General features: G+C 41.0%; 1 protein-coding gene across 1 annotated transcript; it reads right to left on the bottom strand.

Annotated features, from left to right (window-relative positions):
* Positions 1-3,626: 3,626 nt before the first annotated feature.
* Positions 3,627-19,005, bottom strand: LOC134343618 (uncharacterized). The gene is made up of 5 exons (XM_063042385.1): positions 18,868-19,005; positions 12,184-12,292; positions 8,648-8,767; positions 5,730-5,808; positions 3,627-5,640 (listed from the first exon to the last, which is right to left on the bottom strand). Exons 1-5 carry the CDS (start codon positions 18,996-18,998, stop codon positions 5,549-5,551), a joined length of 531 nt encoding a protein of 176 aa, XP_062898455.1. The 5' UTR covers positions 18,999-19,005; the 3' UTR covers positions 3,627-5,548.
* Positions 19,006-19,254: the final 249 nt, after the last annotated feature.

Below are 19,254 nucleotides of genomic sequence, written 5' to 3'. Positions count from 1 at the left end.
ATTGGATCCTCAACTTCCTAACTGGAAGACCACAATCTGTTCAGATTGGAAATAACCTTGCTGACAATCAACAGTCAGGAAGGAGCTACTGAAGCCTGAAGGTGCACACTCATCAATTCAGGAACAACTTCTTCTCCTCAGCCGTCTGATTCCTAAATGAACATTGAATCCATGACCACTACCTCACTACTTTTTTTATTTTCTGTTTTATTGCACTACTGATTTTAATTTAATTATTTAATAGGCATATAAATACTTAATGTAACTCAGATTTTTTCTTTATATTTATCATGCACTTCATTGCACTGCAGCCATAAAGTAAACAAATTTCATGACATAGGCTGGTGATATTAAATCTGATTCCGATGGTTTGATCAAGGAAAAAAAAGGAAGCACAAGATAGATGAGGCAATCAAGTCCCTTGAAGAATATTCCTAATATCAGCAGGTCTGGAAGTCTGCAAGTCTAAGAGTCGGGGGTTGAAGACTGTACAAGTCTGGAATTCGAGACCAAACTTTGATCAGCAAGTCCTGAGGTCAATACCAAAAGTTGAATCCTAAAGGTAAAGACTGAAGTTAGCAAATCTAGAAGTCAAGGCTCAATGGTCAAGGCCCCCCAGGTCAGTGAGGATAGTGTCTGGAAGTCGGAGGCTCAATGACTACAAGTCCAGACAGGGGACTGGAAGCTGGAGGACTGACTGTGTGTGAGAGTGGGTGGTTCATTGGGAAGGAGAAAAAAAACATTCCCAATCAATTTAATAGTAAGATAAACTTTCCCTATTCTCACTCAGCACATTCTTCAGCCCCACGTCAGAAAAGCATTCCCTACTTAAGTATATTTTGCCATACTATGTGAGAAATTCAAATTATAATGTTGTACAACTAGCTGCATGCCCAGTTTGAAGCTTCCCAAAACAAAAAACAATCTGCAGGCAACAGGAATTCTGCAGATGCTGGAAATTCAAGCAACACACAGAAGTTGCTGGTGAACGCAGCAGGCCAGGCAGCATCTCTAGGAAGAGGTGCAGTCGACGTTTCAGGCCGAGACCCTTCGTCAGGACTAACTCTCACTCTTCCTTCAGTTAGTCCTGACGAAGGGTCTCGGCCTGAAACGTCGACTGTACCTCTTCCTAGAGATGCTGCCTGGCCTGCTGCGTTCACCAGCAACTTCTGTGTGTTGCTTGAAACAATCTGCAGGAAGATGTCGACAGGTTGAGCAGTATCTACAGGAAGAGAGATACTGGAGGAGGGACGGTGAAGAGGAATTGTTCTTGGTTTAAGTCAAAACCTTGCATTCACTATGACCAGAAGTGATGTTGGGGGGAGGAAAGAAGTCAGCTGTGACCGAACAAAGGAGCAGTCTTGGTTGGCAGCATGGCCCGATTCTGCTCCTATGCCCCATTGTTTACACGTCTCCACCTCCCATTTTGCATGAACTGAACAAAGCTGATGGTGATGTCAGCGTCCTTAACTAGACAACCACATTTTCCATTCCTATAATTTGCTTAATTGTTATCTTAAGTTAGTTATTTGTTAACCTTATCACAGTACACTAGTTTTTGAGATGGCATACAGAAAAAAAATAAGTTTTACCAACTGCATTTATACAAACCAGATAAGAATTCCTGGGATCAGCCAAAATTCCCAACTTGAATCAAATACTAAAACCAAATTTCTCAGCCATGAAATGTTAGCAACTAAATTTAATTGTTACATATTAATTGGGCAGTTTTATAGTACTTGTTTGTTAATCTTGAGGAGAAGAGATCAAGGAATGAATTTCTACTAGGTATTACTTAACTGGTAATTTCATTCATTCACAAGCAATTGGATTCATGACTTAATGCCAATTTAGTAGGAACATTTGTACCAACCTAAGAAATGCTTAACCAAGTTATTTGTTGTGTCGTAGCAGGAACACATTTGTAAGTCTCAGCTAGAGCTGCCTATAAAATTTAGAAAATATCAAGCACTAAGTACCAAGCGAACCACAAAACCAGCTGTTATAATCAGAATAACCGTAACACTTTTTTGGACACAAGGTGATTTAAGGCTTTTTGCAATAATATGGAAGTGGATGGGAAAATGCATTATAAACAATAACATACATTTAAACTGATCTGAAACTGTCTGTACAAAATGATTAAGAAAGTAGTTAAAATATACACAAGAGGAAATGGTTTAAATAAGAAAAAGTGATGGAATCAACCTAAAAGGATCTTGTGAACACTATGTCATAACAGTAATCACAAATACATGTGCATTCCAGCTACATTTTATCTCAGTAAATGGCATTAATGTCAACTAAAAGGAAGAGGAAACTTATAAATTCTTCCACCACCTGATGAATCAGTAACTCCAGAAACAATAACTGAACACCACATCAAAGACGCTAAGGCAAGACACATAATGTATTCCATGTGGGAACTGCAATAGACAGCAAGGAACAAGGCCACAAGTCGGCTTAATATATACTTATGAGGCACCATATGCCAGGGTCTGTGGCTCTTTCCGCAAGAAACCTAATGTAAGTTATTAACCGATATATTTTAACAAAATCAGCAGGTTACTACAAACAAAATGTAATAATTAACATTCATTGCAGCCTTAAAAACTTACTGAAGTTGAGAATTGTGAGGGATCAGCAATGAAAAGGGTAAGCAGCTTCAAGTTCCTCGGCATCAACATCTCAGATGATCTATCCTGGGCTCAACACATTGATACAATCATAAAGAAGACACACTAATGGCTATACTTCATTCAGAGTTTGAAGAGATTTGGTATGTCAGCAAAGACTTGTATATTTCTACAGGTGTACTGTGGAGATCATTCAGACTAGCTGCATCACTGCCTAGTATGGAGGCTCCAATGCACAGGATCAAGAGAGGCTGCAGAGAGCTCTATACATCATGGGCTCTAGCCTCTCCACCACTGAAAACATCTTTAAAAGATGGTGCTTCAAGAAGGCAGCATTTTCATTAATAACCCTCACCATCCGATGCGTGCCCTCTTCTCGTTGCTACCATCAGGAGAATGAAGGTGGACACTCAACATTTTAGAATGTCATCTTCCTTACTTCCTGCCCCCATCAAATTTCTCAGCAGCCTATGAATTCATGAACACTCTTTCATTCTTCCTCTTTTGCAATTTTCTTTTGCTCATGAGACCATGGAAATGCGCCGTGGAAGGTTTCCAGGGCGCAGGCCTGTGCAAGGTTGTATGGAAGACCAGCAGTTGCCCATGCTGCATCTCCCCTCTCCACGCCACCGATGTTGTCCAAGGGAAGGGCATTAGGACCCATACAGCTTGGCACTGGTGTCATCACAGAGCAGTGCCTTGCTCAAGGACACACACACTGCCTCGGCTAAGGCTTGAACTAGCGACCTTCAAATCACTAGACAAACACCTTAACCACTTGGCCACGTGCCAACTTTTGCAATATTTCTTACTTTAACTAATAGTTCATTTGTGTTGCACTGTTCTGGTGCCACAACAAATGAGACACATGTCAGTGATAATAAACCTGACTCTGAGAGAAAAGTTCAAAGTACATTTATTATCCAAGTATTTATACTGTATACAACCTTCAGATTTGTCTTCTTGCAGGCAGCCACAAGACAAAGAAACACAATGGAGCTCCATTAAAAAAACCCACACAACAAAGACCATGGAACACCCAACGTCTGGAAAAGACCAAATTGTGCAAACAATTGAAAAGTGAACAAACCACACAGACATGAACATGAACCGCAGAGTCCCGGAAAGTGAGTCCATGGTCACGGAGCCAGTTCCAGGCTGAGGTGAGTGAAACCGATTGCTGCAAGCCACAGCCACGGAGCCAGTTCAACGATGAGGCCAGTGCTGATGGTTGCAGGCCGCAGCTGCTGGGTGATTTCAGTGCTGAAGTGACTTGAACAAATCGCGCAAATAATAAGAAAAAGTAAACAAAACACATGGAACATGAACTGCAGAGTCCCCGAAACAGAGTCCACAGCTGCAGAGCCAATTCAGCACTGAGGCGAGCAAAGCCAGTCCAGAAGTCCGATGTCTGCAGGGCAACAACTGCTCCCAAACCTGGCAAAGTGAGAGCCAAGACTCCTGCACCTCCCGCTCAATTGTAGTAGCGGGAGGAGAGGAAGGCAGGTCAAACACAGGCAGACAGTGCTGAGCACCTGTTAATTTTTCTCTCTCATCCTCCACAATTTTAATCTTGCTCAATGCTTCAATCAGTGCGGTTAATGGAGTCTCCAATAAACTAAACCAAAATATTTCAGCATTGCAAGGCAGTACACTTGAACTCTAATATCTTAAAGGTGGTCTTTGGTTCCATTTCACTGAGGATTACTGTTGCATTGCAGAAATGGAAAATAATTGTTCTGGCCAGTCGTATTAGGGCAATCTTAGTAACAGCAAGCACAACTTCCTATTCAGTTCTACTGTGTTAGAAGCTACATTGTAAGGGAATGAAATGGCTTGATGTCTGATCTCAGTTTGGTCACAGAAAATAAACAAATCCAGTTAAATTTGTTGTTACCAATTTAATAGAGGTAAAGAATTAGTTCCAAAATACATTTAAATGGATTTAAATTTACAGTACCAAGTAGAAAAATTAGTTAAAACACAGAGTTATAAGACAGTGTTACAATTATACAAAAGTCTATATATTGTTAATGTACATAAGCAGTTTTTAAAAAAAATCAGGTGGCAGATTAAACATCAAGGCAATAATCTTGATCTTTCTTTCTTTACATTTTGATTTAAAATGGAGATGTCAATGTTTGGAAACAATATTAATGAAGGAATATAGTGCTGATGAATTCCCCATTTTTCACCAGCATTCCTTTGGCTTATTGATCAGACAACCTACACAAAATATTTCCCAACAAGTTTGGCTTTGAAGCTTATGCAAAGCCCCAGTTATAAAGATATACTTAGGAAGGCAGCTTAAAGTAGAAAACAATATTTTAATTAAGATGAAAAACTATATGTAATATTTCTATGTAGTATTTCTCCCAGCAAATAGGATTATTTTTAGCAAACCACCAAGAAAAAAAACAATTAGATCTCAGGTCAATGCAATATACTGGGAATATTATTAATTTTAGAAGAGCACTAATGTGGTTTAGTAAATTAATTAAACATTGGTAATGGGAAGGAGCGTTAAAACAGAATAAGTTGGGGTATAGTCAAGCAAAGATGCCATATGCATAAGGAAGAACCAATTGATAAGTTAGGATGAATCTCATACAATACAAAAATAATAATTTGGACAAATAATTTCTCTGTACATTTTAACATTTTGTTACAGTGTCAAGTAACTCGTACTTGAATTACTAAGTGCCCAATCATAAAATGGGTGAATGTTCAGATACTATTGAATATGGTGCCAAGAATTTTAATTTCTTTCCCAATGCACCTCACAGTACTTTGATAGCATTATTGATGAAAGGAAGGCAATCAGTCAAAGTCTTGGAAAAAAGTTTTTAAAAAATCCCCGAGTCATACACCATCCGGCAGCTTCATGATTTTGTTAATAAAGCACATTCCATTTAGTAAATTGTACAGTTGGCTGAGGAATACTGAGTACACTTGAAGTTGTTTGTTGATTCAGTATAACCTGAAACTTTGTCTAGGCCACTACCTGGAAAACATTTTAAAAAAAGAAACCAAATGATTAGTATACCTTTTAATAACATCAACTTTTGTACTACCATTTATTTTCAGGCTTACCTTCAATAAGATTGTGCAAGTTGCAGTAGTTGGTACCATGGTCAAAGACTGCATACCATAGTTCAGAAACAGAGAATCCCTGGAATAAGAATGGGTTGTATTGTTAATAATTACACTTATCTATTGTGATGTTCCAACAACCAATGATCTAATTTTAAGGACTTTTTATCTTGTTATTTCATGCTCTCATTATTTATTACTATGTATTTATATTTGCATTTGCACAGTTTGTCCTATGTACTCTGCTTGATCTTTCATTGACCCTGTTATAATTACTATTCTATAGAACTGCTGATTAAGCCCACAAGAAAACGAGTCTGAGTTGTATGTGGTGACATTTATGTACTCATAAGAAATTTTACTTCAAACTTCGAACATTCTAACTTCCTTTCAGATGAGAGGAAGAAACTATTTAATTAAACAAACTTAGATAAATTATAAAATTATGTAGTGCATAATTAGCTCAAGGTGATTGAATTAGAAAAAATACCAAGTGCATTCTACTGACAACACAGTAAGAGGGAGCACTTTCATCAGAAGGATTGTTGTGGTTCAAGGAAGTAGCCTACCATTGACACAAAAATTCTGCAGGTGCTGGAAATCCAAAGCAACACACACAAAATGCTGGAGGAACTCTGCAGGTCAGGCAGCATCCATGGAAATGAATAAGCAGTTCCTCCAGTATTTTGTTAGTAGCTTATCATTGCCTAGATGTGAGGAATTAAGACCAGGTAAAAAATACTGGTCCTGCTCATAAAATGATTATAGTGCAAATGTTATTGGAATAACAATCTAGAGATTTCAAATGTTAAACTCAAGAACGTGAATTTAAATCCCATGATGGAAGCTTGAATTTTGCTTTCTGAATTATAAAAAGCTTCCAGTGAGATAAGCCAAAGTTCAAAGTAAAATTTAATATCAGAATACATAAATGTCACCACATAAAACCCTCAGATCATTTTTTTTGTAGGCATACTTAGCTAATCTATAGAACAGACACTGTAAACATCGGAAACTATAAACAAACTGTGCAAGTGCAGATAATAAGCAGCAAGAAATAACAAGTATGAACTAACAAGATAAAAGAGTCCTTAAATCCCATTTTGTTCAAGAGTCTGATGATTGAGGGGCAGTAACTGTCTTGAACCTGGTGGTGCAAGTCCTGAGGCTCCTGTACCTTCAACCCGATGGCAGTAGCAAGAGCTTGGCCTGGGGAGTGAGGATGTTTGATGATGGATGCTGGCAATGTTTCATGTAGATGTGCTCAATGGTTGGGAGCATTTTACCCGTGATGTACTGGGCTGATTCCACTACCTTTGCAGGATCTTCCGCTCAAAAGTATTGGTGTTCCCATACCAGGCTAAAATGCAGCCAGTCAGCACACTTTCCACCACACACCTGTAGAAGCCTGCCAAGGTTTTTGATGCCATGCCAAATCTATGCAGACTCCTGAGAAAGTAAAGGCTTTTTAAGTGTCAGACAAGTTCCCTTTTGTGGTCATGTATGTGTGAAGGTACTGGAGTTAAGTAGAATTGTAATTGACATTATCAAATGTACTGAGATACAGGGAAAAGTGTCTCACATACAATTCATACATATCAAATCATCACATGGTTCATTAGGGTAGAACAAGTTAAAACAATAACAATGCAGAATAAAGTGTAACAACTACAGAGAAAGTGCAGTGCCCAAGATTTAAGAGTCAAACAATCACAAGGGAAGTAGTGAGTGGATTTGCAGGGAGCAGCTTGCAATGAATTGCCATACGTCAGTGCCATCTTGTTTGAAAACAAAAAGAGAGGTCTTAAATAAATACATCTCATCTATCTTTTACCATGAATGTCCTGAAAGCTAGAGGATTCAGGGAAGAGAACAATGTGGTTCTGAAGGGGAGATATATTGGCTGTTCAGATGCAAATCCCTGGGGTCCGACCAAGTATATCCTAGGACATTGAGAGACAAAACAGAAGAAATTACTTCATCCCTGGTGGATGATATCTCTACCTTCCTTGGCCACCAGTGAGGTACCAGAAGGCTGGAGGATGGATAATGCTGTGCCTAATTTAAGAAGGGCTACAAGATCAAGCCAGGTAATTATAGAGCAGTGAGCCTAACATCAGGGTGAGAAAGTTGCTGGAAGGGGTTCTGAAAGACTGCGTCTATTTGCATTGGAAGGGCAAAGGGTGAATAGGAAGACTCATCCTGGCTTTGCGCTTGGGAATTGAGTCTCACAAATTTTATGAAGTTTTATTTTAAGAAGAGGTATCCAAGAGAACGGATGAGGATAGGTTTATACATGTTGTCTCCGGACAACGTACAAAATCAGCTAGGTGAAAGAAGTCAAAAAGTGGTAGTAGAGGGTTATTACCCAGATTCAAGGCCTCTAAGTTGTGGTGTGCCACAAGGATCTGTGCTGGCTCCTCTATTGTTTGTAAGCTGTAGAACAGAGAGACCTACTAGTACAAGTACATAGTTTTCAAAGTAGCGACACCATTAAACAAGGTGGTAAAGAAGCATTGGAAATGTGTACATCATGAGGGGCATAGATAAGGTGAGTGGTTACAGACTTTTTCCTGGGAGGGTGGAGTTTATTCATTTCATGCAAGAGGGAATTACAAGCTGCCAGAGCGGGCAGTACAATCACAATCTTTAAAAGACATTTGGACAAATTCATGGATAGGAAGAGTTTGGAAAGATATAGACCAAGTGCAAGCAAATGGGACTAACTCAAGAAGAGACCTCAGTAGGCATGGATGATTTTGGATGAAGAGCCTGTTTCTGTGCTGAGTAACTCTAATATACAATAGTCTAGAAGATATTATTCAGTTAATACATGAAATAGTTATCTTTTTTCCAAAAATCTCTATTAAAGACTATTTACCTTGGTGCTCCATAGAGAAATATAATTATATACTCACAGAAACATAGCAGGATTTCTTATCCAAGGAGGAAGTCAGTTTGAATGTAAGATCATCGACATACTTGTGCACTGGAGTTGTGTGCTTAGCCACAATGTAATGTTCATTTGCAGACTTTAGCTGAAGTACAGGGGAAAAAATCAAATGGTAGTTGCTATGTATTAATTCATCGAGAAGAGATTTTAATAAATATGCTTGCACATTGAATATTTAAATGAATTAGATGATGAATCTGTGGAATTCATTGCCACGGGCAGCTGTGGAGGACAAGTCACTGGGTATATTTAAAGCGAAGACTAAGAGGTTTTTATTCAGCAAGGGCACCAAAGGTTATAGGGAAAAGGCAGGAAAATGGGGTTGAGAGCAAAAATAAATCAGCCATGATAGAATGGCAGAGCAGACTTGATGGCCAAATGGCCTAATTCTGCTTCTATTTCTTATGGCCTTATGGAATTCTTATTAACAAAAATTGAATCTGTCCTACAAAAACTGTATTTTCAAACTTAATAAAATTTAATAAAGATATCCTAAAATATTTCATAGTCGCAAAGAATAAATAGCTGTGAAAGCAACACTCTAAATCAAGGCAATTTCAAATTGATTCCATAGTGGGAGACAAAGGATGGATTACCCGATGACTTTTTTCTGTATACAAGCTTTTCTTGTTTGCCATTCAGAGATACTAAAAGTGTCCCAGATGTACACAGTACCCATTCTCAAAAGGATACTGACAGATATGCCCACTCTGCATTCATTATATTTGGTGAGAATTAAGGCATGACTCTGTTTTAAACATACTAGAGGGGACGAAGTGTAGTGGAAAAGCGAACTGTGCAGAAGATAAGAGAGTCTGCAGAGAGACATAGCTAGTTTAAGTGAGTGGGCAAGGGTCTGGCAAATGGAGCACAATGTTGGTAAATGTGAGGTCATCCACTTTGGAAGGAAAAATGAAAGAGCAGATTATCTGAATGGTAAAAAAAAGGATTGCAGCATGCTGCTGTGCAGAGGGACTTGGGAGGGCTTGTGCATGAATCACAAAAGGTTGGTTTGCAGGTGCAGCAGGCTATCAAGGGGGCAAATGGGATGTTGGCCTTCATTGCTGGAGGGATTGAATTTAAGAGCAGGGAAGTTACACTGCAACTGTACAGGGTACTAGTGAAGCCGCAGCTGGAGTACTGCGTGCAGTTCTGGCCTCCTTACTTGAAGAAGGGTATACTGTTTTTGGAGGCAGTGCAGAGGAGGTTCACCAGGTTGATTCCAGACATGAGGAGGTTAGACTATGAGGAGAGATTGAGTTGCCTGGGACTGTACTCGCTGGAATTCAGAAGAATGAGAGGAGACCTTATAGAAACATATAAAATTATGAAAAGGATTGATAAGATAGAGGCAGGAAAATTGCTGCCACTAGTAGGTGAGACTAGAACTAAGGGACATAGCCTCAAGATTCAGGGAAGTAGATTTAGGATGAAGATGAGGAGGAACTGCTTTTCCCACAGACTGGTAAATCTGTGTAATTCTCTGCCCAATGAAGCAGTGGAGGCTACCTCAGTAAATATATTTAAGATAAGGTTGGATAAATTTTTTGCATAGTAGAGGAATTAAGAGTTATGGGGAAAAGGCAGGTAGGTGGAGATGAGTCCATGGCCAGATCAGCCAAAGACTTATTGAATGGTGGAGCAGGCTCGACGGGCCAGATGGCCTTCTCCTGCTCCTACTTCTTATGTTCTTATACACTACTTGCATGTTAGACAAGATTCAAAATGGCTATAATTCTCAAAAACCATCAACATCTACCCAACAATTGCAAGTTAATAATAGGTACTTGGAATGGAAATGCCATTGGGCAAATAATCTCACAACATAATTATAGAGGGCTTGTAATGAAACCACTGGATCCAAATCTCTGTTCATTCTATCCAAAGACGTCCTACCCCCTCTACCATCCTAAATAAATGTCTAAGTTCATGTATGGCTGTGATGCCTTTCATCAAAACATTACATGTATGCAAGCCAAAGTTTGTTAATCACCTTGAAACCCCTGAACAGTTGCAAATTAGGAAAATGGAAGAAAATTGGGGAAAAAAAGATTTTGTTTTCCATTAAGGGAAGAGAGCATAGACAAACGTATAGTGTATAACATATATAACATATATTGTTGACATTTATTCAGTTTAACAATAGAACTTAAATAATCTTTGCATTGTTCTAAGAGATCCATATCTCCTCCAACCCGACATCAGTACTCCTCAGTCTTCGGCTCTTGCTCATCTCCAGCTTTACCCCCTTGAACTCATGTGTCCAACATCATCTGATAAGCACAACCTATTTTAACTCAGCCAAATAATATTTTCAACCAAAACACCCACACCTGGAAATCAAACGACACTGCGTGTCCAATACAGGTTTAAATAACCACAAAGTACAAAAGCTTTAAATAAATCAGGTCATAATCTATCCACATGCTGGGCCACAAAACATTCACTGCAAACCACAAAAGAAAATATCTGAAACTGTTATACATTAAAGTTTCTCAAGGTGGCATCCAGACCACAGAAGACATTTAAGTAATATGCATTTAAAATGTTAGCTGTATTTTCAAGATATACTGTATATGCAATGTTGCTCCTAAAATAAAAAGTAACTGTGAAGTAAGGGGGAATGGAGCCAAGTTCAGTAGTGCTTTTGGGGATGTTGTGGAGCCAGAGATAATACTCCCATTCTCACTTCCTGCACACACATCCGATTTAAAAAGAGAGTGGTGGATGCTTACTATGATGCATCCATATCTGGAAAACCCATGGATAGTTCCATTAAATACAACTCAGCCTAACAGAAGGAACAAAATAGACAATAATACCTCTCCATATTATAACAGAAAACAGACTACCTGGTCTTAATTGTCTGAATATTTTTCAGGGCCATTTTGCTAATATGTACACATTTTTAGGTATCACAAGGCACAAGCAACTTTTATTTGGTTTTCAATACAGAAAGTGAGCACAACAGTAACCCTCTTCCCCTAAACTGGGCCATTAAAATATAGAATATGGAAGAGAGTTAGGAATAGATTATCATATTTCAGTGTTTTCATCCCACTGACGAATAGCAAACAAAATGCAATTTCCAATATGACAAGTAGTAATAGAATACTTTCTTCAAACAAAATTCAAGATTCAGTCATTAAAACAAATGTTACCACCAATATATTTGCACAAAGCTATGATAGAGGATTTTCAAAGATCCTCTTGCCAAATATCCGGATACACAAGAATGTGGAAGACAATGCCTTTCTAAAATCTGTTTTGAAAACAAAATATACATTAAATGAACTATTTCCAGCAGGAATTAAAGATATGTCAGAAACTGAAATACATTGAAAATGTTTCTGTAAGACTGTTCTTGTATCTAGGTATGCTTTCAGTTCAAACCAATTCATAAGGATGTTTTATTACACCAAGATTATTACATAAGTTCCTGCTGTTATATATCAGTATAATTTTCTCCACTCAGACTACTGGGATTATTCAGATACTTACAGTGTATAAGCATTTTTCTCCTCCATTTGCACAATTGTCAGCAGTTTTCCATTCTTTTATCTGGCTCACTAGCTGCAGATACACAGTATAACAAGAAATCCCAAACGTCCTACAGAATAAAAATCAAACAGAAATAATGTCAATTTCCAAATGCTGTTAGGAACAGACACAGAGAAACAGATGTAGGAATAGGCCACTTTGTCCTTCAAATCTACCTCACCATTTAGCATGACCAGTACCTCAATACCATTTGCCATGACCTCTCTGTAGCCCATAAAGGTTTATGTCCAAGTATCTGTCCACCTCCTTCGTAAATACTAACTCGAATGTGATTTGGCCTCCACTAAAGTTGTTTTCAATATTGTGGTTAACTAGAAAGATAACAAACTAACTAAAATAGGGATGCACGATCAGGTGAGGTATTGTAACTACACCACGTGGGAGCTGACAGACCCCATTTTGATTGCTGGTGACCATATCTGCAGCAAGTGTTGCCACTCGAGGAACTCAGGCTCAATGCTGATGATCTAGAATCTGTTCTTCGAATACAGTGATGCATCAGGGAGCAGGAGGGTTAAGGTTGATTTATACTTCTGCGTCAACGCGTCGCTATAAGGTCTGTGTCGCCGCAAAGCCGACGCGGAACCCTATGCGAGAGCTTGCGTTGCTGCAACGCGCACCTCTCCCAAAATGTAACCGCACGTCGCAGCAACACAGAACGCGACAACTGTGATTGGTCCGCTTGGTAGTATCGCATGTCATCCTACGCTGCAATAGCTTCCCATTGGGCGACTGAAGGGCAGGGAAGGAAGTCTGGCTGCAATGCTTTCCATAAAGCTTTACAGACCTCCGAAATTATGGAGGACACATTTCACACGAAACAAGACGCTCGCGTCTTGTTGACCCCGAGACTACCATGACAATGAAGCCTTGTGCGGGCAGGTGAGTGCGCATGCGTGACGTGCGCAAATTGCAGAGCAGCGCAGATACACCAACGCACAAGTATAAATGCTCACAATGCCCGTAAGTCACTTGCGTAGGTTACGGCGTCCAGTTCACGCAGGAGTATAGATCAGGCTTTACCTGAACACTGCTTCAGAAGGCAGTCACACCCATTAGATTAACTATTTGAAATTCAGTCTGTGGCCTGGGACAAGAGGGTGTGACTGCAAGTGAGGCAGGGAGGGCTGGAGGAGCCTCCACTCCTGAGCTCGCCCAATAGGTCCAAGGTTGGTGGATGAGAGTGGGGGCAGCTAGAAGGATGAGCAACCAAACCATACTACTGCGATTCAGGGAACCTTTCAAAAGGGGCAAGAGAAGAGAAATATTGCTGTAACTGGGGATCGCACAGTCAAGGGAGTTGACACAATTCTCTATCGCAAGGATCGACAGTCTTGAAGGTGGTGTCGTTTCCCTGGTGCCCAGTTTCAGGACATGTCATCTGATCCACAGAGGCAGAATGGGAGAGGATAAGTCCAGTTGTAGAGGAACATGTGAGTACCAATGGTGCAAGAGCAACAAGGAAAGAGGTTCTGCTGAGGGAATTGGAGCAGCTAGGGACTAAATTTAAATGCAGAACCAAGGTGGTAATAATCTCTGGATTGTTACCTGAGCTTCTGCATATTGGCACAGGGTTACAAATATCAGAGTTAAATGTGTGGCTCAAAGATTGGTGTCGGGGAAGTGGGTTCAAATTCATTGGACATTAGTACCAACGTCGGGAAAGGAGAGATGGGCTCACCTGAATCATGCTGGGACCAGGATCCTGGTGAGCTGCATAACTATGGCTGTGGACAGGGCTTAAACTAAATCGTAGTAGGGTAAATTCAACAGCTTGAAAAAGGAAGGATAAAAGGGAAGGAGAGTGCAGGGGAAGTTATGGAAGTCTCCAGAATTGTTTTAAAAATGAGAAGATGTTTAGAAAAGGATAAGAATTTAACATCCAGTAACATGGAGACAAAATTCAAAAGGGTAGTGAACACAGGACTGAGTGTTATATTTGAATGCATGCAGTATTTGAAATAAAGTGGATGATCTTATAGCGCAATTAGAGATTGGCAGATATGATGTTTGGGAATCATCGAGTCGTGGATAAAAGATGATCGCAGCTAGAAGCTTAAGATCCAACAATGCACATCATAAAAAAACAGGACAAGGTGCGCGGATAGGGGGTCTGATGACTCCAAGTAAAAAAATTAAATCCAATCCTTAGACAAATATGACATAGGATCAGAAGATGCAGATTCCTTGTGGATAGATTAAAGAATTTGCAAGGGTAAAAAGATCCTGATCAGAGTTATATACAGGCCTGCCTCTAAACAGTGGATGGGATAGGGGATAGAAGTAAACAGGGCAAAGTTATGAAGGTCACAGAGAATTTCAGTATGTAGGTAGATTAGGACTATCAGGTTGGTGAAGGAACTTGCAGAATGCTACAAGAAGTCTTTTTTTTTTAAAAGAGTCGCGTGTGGTTGAGCCATTACAGTCATGCCATGCCAGGAATCAGCAAAAAGCTACACGACATGATGTACTCAGCCCAATACAACACAGCCACAACACTCCGTGTCCTCTGTGGTATCTACAGGAGATGCAGCTTCCAGAAGGCAACATCCAAAGATCCAAAACATCCTGGCCAAATCATTTTCACACATTTACCACTGGGCTAGAGGTTCAGAAGCCTAAAGTCAAACACGACCAAATTCAAGAGCAACTATTCCCTTCAACAACTCTAATCATACATTGTATTGAGAGATACCACAAGATATAGGAACAGAATTAGGCCATTTGGCCATTGAGTCTACTCTGCCATTTCATCATAGCTAATCCATTTTCCCTCTCAGCCCCAATCTCCTGCCTTTATCTCTTCATGCCCTTACTAATCAAGAATCTATCAGCTTCTGCCTTAAATATACCAAATGACTTGGCCTCCACAGCTGCCTATGGCAACAAAATCCACAGATTCACCGCTCTATGGCTAAAGAAATTCCACATCTCCATTCTAAAAGGAAGCCCCTCTATTCTGAGGCTATATCCTCTGGTCTTAGACTCCCTCACCAGAGGAAATATCCTCTCCACATCCACTCTATCAACACCTTTTAACATTCAATATGTTTCAATGAGGTCACCCCTCATTCTACTGAATTCCAATTTAGCAACATTATCACCACTTTGATCACTTTGCATTAAAATGGACTTATTGCTGTTCTTATTGCATTCTTTCTTGTAAAATTGTAATTTATATTTATCTTTTTCTCGTGAATGCTGCTTACCTGTACTATGTGCCTGTGATGTTGCTTCAGTGTATACATGCAGTTGTGTATAGAACAAAAAACTTGACTTTAAACTTCAATATGGTCTCACCAAAGAAATAAGAACAAATAGACAATAATCAAGGAAATCTACATTATTACAGCAACTTCAGGATGAGTGTCTCTTCAGGAGCAATTACATCAACCTGGCACAAGGTGGAGATCGGCTTCAACACAGGGTGCACTATCTCAGTGACACTGTTCTCCCTAGCCATGAACATGTTCACTAAGTCCGCTGAACCAGAGTGCAGAGGGCCCAGAATGAACTCCGCTCAACGGCAACCACCTATCAGGGCATTCATGGATGACCTCACAGTCACCACGGAATCAGTCCCAGGCTGCCGGAGGATTCTGCAAGGGCTCGAAAAGCTGGTGGAGTGGGCCCGGATGAGTTTCAAACCTGCCAAATCAAGATCGATGGTGCTGAGGAAAGGGAAGGTGGAGAACAAGTTCCGGTTCAGCATCGCAGGCACAGCCATCCCAACCATCACAGAAAAGAGCTTAGGCAAAGATTTTGACAGCTCTTTAAGGGACACAAAATCCATCCAGGCAACCTGCACCGAGTTGGATGGCTGGCTGAAATCTGTGGACAAGTCTGGCCTACCTGGGAAGTTTGAAGCCTGGGTGTATCAGCATGGCATTCTTCCCAGAATCCTGTGGCCCCTCCTCGTCTATGCAGTTCCGATCTCGACAGTTGAAACCTTAGAGAGGAGGGTTAGCAACCACCTCAGGAGATGGCTGGGGCTGCCAAAGAGCCTGAGCAGCATCGCACTCTATGGACACCACAACAAACTGCAACTGCCGTTCAAATCCTTGGAGGAAGAATTCAAGGTAACAAGAGCCAGAGAAGTGCTACAGTATAGGGACTCAAGTGACCCGAAGGTGGCTAGAGCAGGGATCCAATTAAGTACTGGCAGGAAGTGGAGGGCAGAGGAAGCCGTTCAGGAGGCAGAGGTGAGGCTGCGTCACAGGAGGCTGGTGGGAGTGGTCACACGAGGCCGAGCTGGGCTAGGATCCTTTCCAACTCTCCAAATGGACACCAGAGGGAAGGAAAGGCGTCGTCTAGTTCAGGAGGAGGTGAGAGCAGTAGTGGAGGAGATGAGAGCCTGCAAGGCGGTGGGAATGAAGCAACAGGGAGCTTGGACAAGATGGGAGAATGCGGTTGAGAGGAAAGTAACCTGGGCTGATCTTTGGAAAGCCGCACCACACCGCATCCAATTTCTCATCCCGGCAGTGTACGATGTGCTTCCAAGCCCATCAAACCTGCACACATGGGGCAAGGCAGAGTCATCTGTGTGCCCACTGTGCTCCAAGTGAGGAACCCTGGAGCACACCCTCAGCGGCTGTGCAAGGGCACTTGGTGAGGGACGGTACAGGTGGAGGCATGATCAGGTCCTGAAGACCATCGCTGAAGCTGTCAGTGCAGGAGTTGAGTGGGCGAAGTGGTCCCGACCCTCCAATCAGACCATTGCCTTGGTCAGAGCTGGGGAGCAGCCAATACCCGCCAAAAGAACATCTGCAGGCATCCTGACCTCTGCAAGGGACTGGCAGCAGTTGGTGGACCTCGAAGGGCAGCTGAAGTTCCCCAACCATATCGCAGCCACTACCCAGCGACCAGACATTGCCCTAGTGTCTGAGTCGACTAAGCAAGTGGTGCTACTGGAGCTGACAGTCCCATGGGAAGATAGCTTGGAAGAGGCCTTTGAAAGGAAGCTCTCCAAGTACGCAGGACTGGTCAGCAACTGTCAGCAGGCTGGATGGAGAGCGAGGTGTCTCCCAGTGGAGGTTGGTTGTAGGGGATTCGTAGTCCATTCTTTAGATAGAGCCTTCAGCATTTTGGGCATCGAGGGAGAGAGGAAGAGGAGAGCCATCCGCAGTACCACCGATGCGGCAGAGAGGGCCTCAAGATGGCTGTGGCTCGAAAGAGGGGAGCCATGGAGTCATAAGTAGCTAGCCATCTGGACACAAGCTGGGGTCTGATCAGCCCCGGCTGGGTCACCTGGAGGAGGATGTATGATGTTGCAAGACCTGAAACACCCGATGATTCCAGGAGCATCACTGAAGATGTGTCCAGAAGCATCAACAGATGTATGTACACAGCTGCCAATAAACTCAAAACCTCTTGGAATAGAAGCCAACGCAATTTATGCCTCCCTAATAATTTGCCTACGGGGAATATTGTGCAGCGATATCCAGGTCACTTTACACAACAATATTTCTGAATCTATCACTAGTAGAGTACTATTCCACCTACCAAAGTGACAAACTTCACATTAAATGTATATTATGCTGCATCTGCCATATATCTGCCCATTTACTCAGGGTGTTTAAATAGCTTGACACTTTTTACATCCTCCTCACCATTCACAGACCAACTCAGTTTGATGTTACATGTATCATTTACTACCCTGATCTTTGATAATCTTTGTGAATAGCTGGGCCCAAATTTTAATCTTTGCTGTATCCCACAAGTCACCAAGAAAATCCAATGTATTCCCGGTTATCCAACTGTCAACTAAATTTTAGTCTGTGCTAATCTAATCTGACATGCTTTAATTCTGCACATGGAAATTGATTAAAGCCATTTCGAAAATCCAAATGCACATCAACATTCTCAATTTTTTTGCTCTGCCAGTTTTATCCGTAGAACACTCTAGTAAATTTGTCAAAAAATTCTGTCAGCAATCTAAACTTCTTTTGTTTAATCCTTTTGATATTTTAGGTGACAAGCCTTTACATCCTTTCTAACAGACTAGGATTTTCTCTACTACATTATACCTGGATAACCCAGTAATTACCAGTTCTATCGCTTTTTTTTAAATAGTGGGGTTACCTTTGCTTCTCCCACCACTCACCCTGCAGAAACTTTTCCAGATTCTATAGCATTGTGGAAGATTAAACCAATGCATCTAATACTTTCATGGCTTCCTCTTTTAGCACTCTGCACTGGAAATTAAGAGGCCCCGGGAATTTATTGACTTTCAATACCAAATGTTTAATTACATCCTTTAGTTAATATTAATTTCGTGAGACAACTTGTAAAGCGTTTCTGAGAAGTTGTTTGTAACTGTATCTTTAATGAACCCTCTTAATCCACTGATACCTTTATAATTTCCTGTGTTTGCCTTTAGGACTTCGGTTTCGAATTGAGCTACTTTACATCTTCATGTTCTATAAGCTGTGGTCATACTCCCGTAATCAAAACTCCTTGATGCCTTCAAAGTAAATCGCAATGTAAATTTTCTGCAATGTAGATTGTCGTTTCTCAAATATACAGATATAACATTGCTCCCGCAATTCTCAGTTTACCTAGTTATACAATCGTTATACTGTACTTACATACACTTTCATACTTGCAATATGCCGTACTACCTACCATTCAACCCTGCACTGTGCATGTAAAGGTCCACCCGCGATACTTGGGAAGGCACCGAGCAACAAAAAAGCCACCAGAACAGATCTCCAGCTCCGAGTCCCCATCATTATCGCCGCCGTCCGCGATCCCATGACAGGTCACGCGCGCCCCAAAACTCGCGGCGTTGGGAGGCGGTACTTCTTGTAAACTTTAACAGGGATTGGCAGACCGACATAAGGTGCATTACCGCCATCTACTGGAGTGGTGTGTGGAGCAAAGAGACGGGAAGTATACCCACTAATCCCACTCTCCTCCCAAAAGAAACTCAAATAATATTAAAAAGTCTAAAGTTTTTCAGAAAGTCAAATACGCACTTCTATACACTGGGATGGCAGTGATATCCTAACC

The sequence above is a fragment of the Mobula hypostoma genome, chromosome 3 (genome assembly GCF_963921235.1).
Source record: "Mobula hypostoma chromosome 3, sMobHyp1.1, whole genome shotgun sequence".
In the NCBI taxonomy this organism is placed as follows: Eukaryota; Metazoa; Chordata; class Chondrichthyes; order Myliobatiformes; family Myliobatidae; genus Mobula; species Mobula hypostoma.
Note: the sequence above shows the minus strand (reverse complement) of the source record. Positions and strands in the feature narration are given on the sequence as shown.

Coding starts and splice junctions, on each gene's coding strand:
- LOC134343618 (XM_063042385.1), bottom strand. CDS start 18,998: ATGGGATCGCGGACGGCGGCGATAATGATGGGGACTCGGAGCTGGAGA. Junction 8,768..12,183: donor GAGAAAAATGCTTATACACT/GTAAGTATCTGA, acceptor CCTGTACTTCAG/CTAAAGTCTGCAAATGAACA. Junction 5,641..5,729: donor CTTGCACAATCTTATTGAAG/GTAAGCCTGAAA, acceptor AATGTTTTCCAG/GTAGTGGCCTAGACAAAGTT.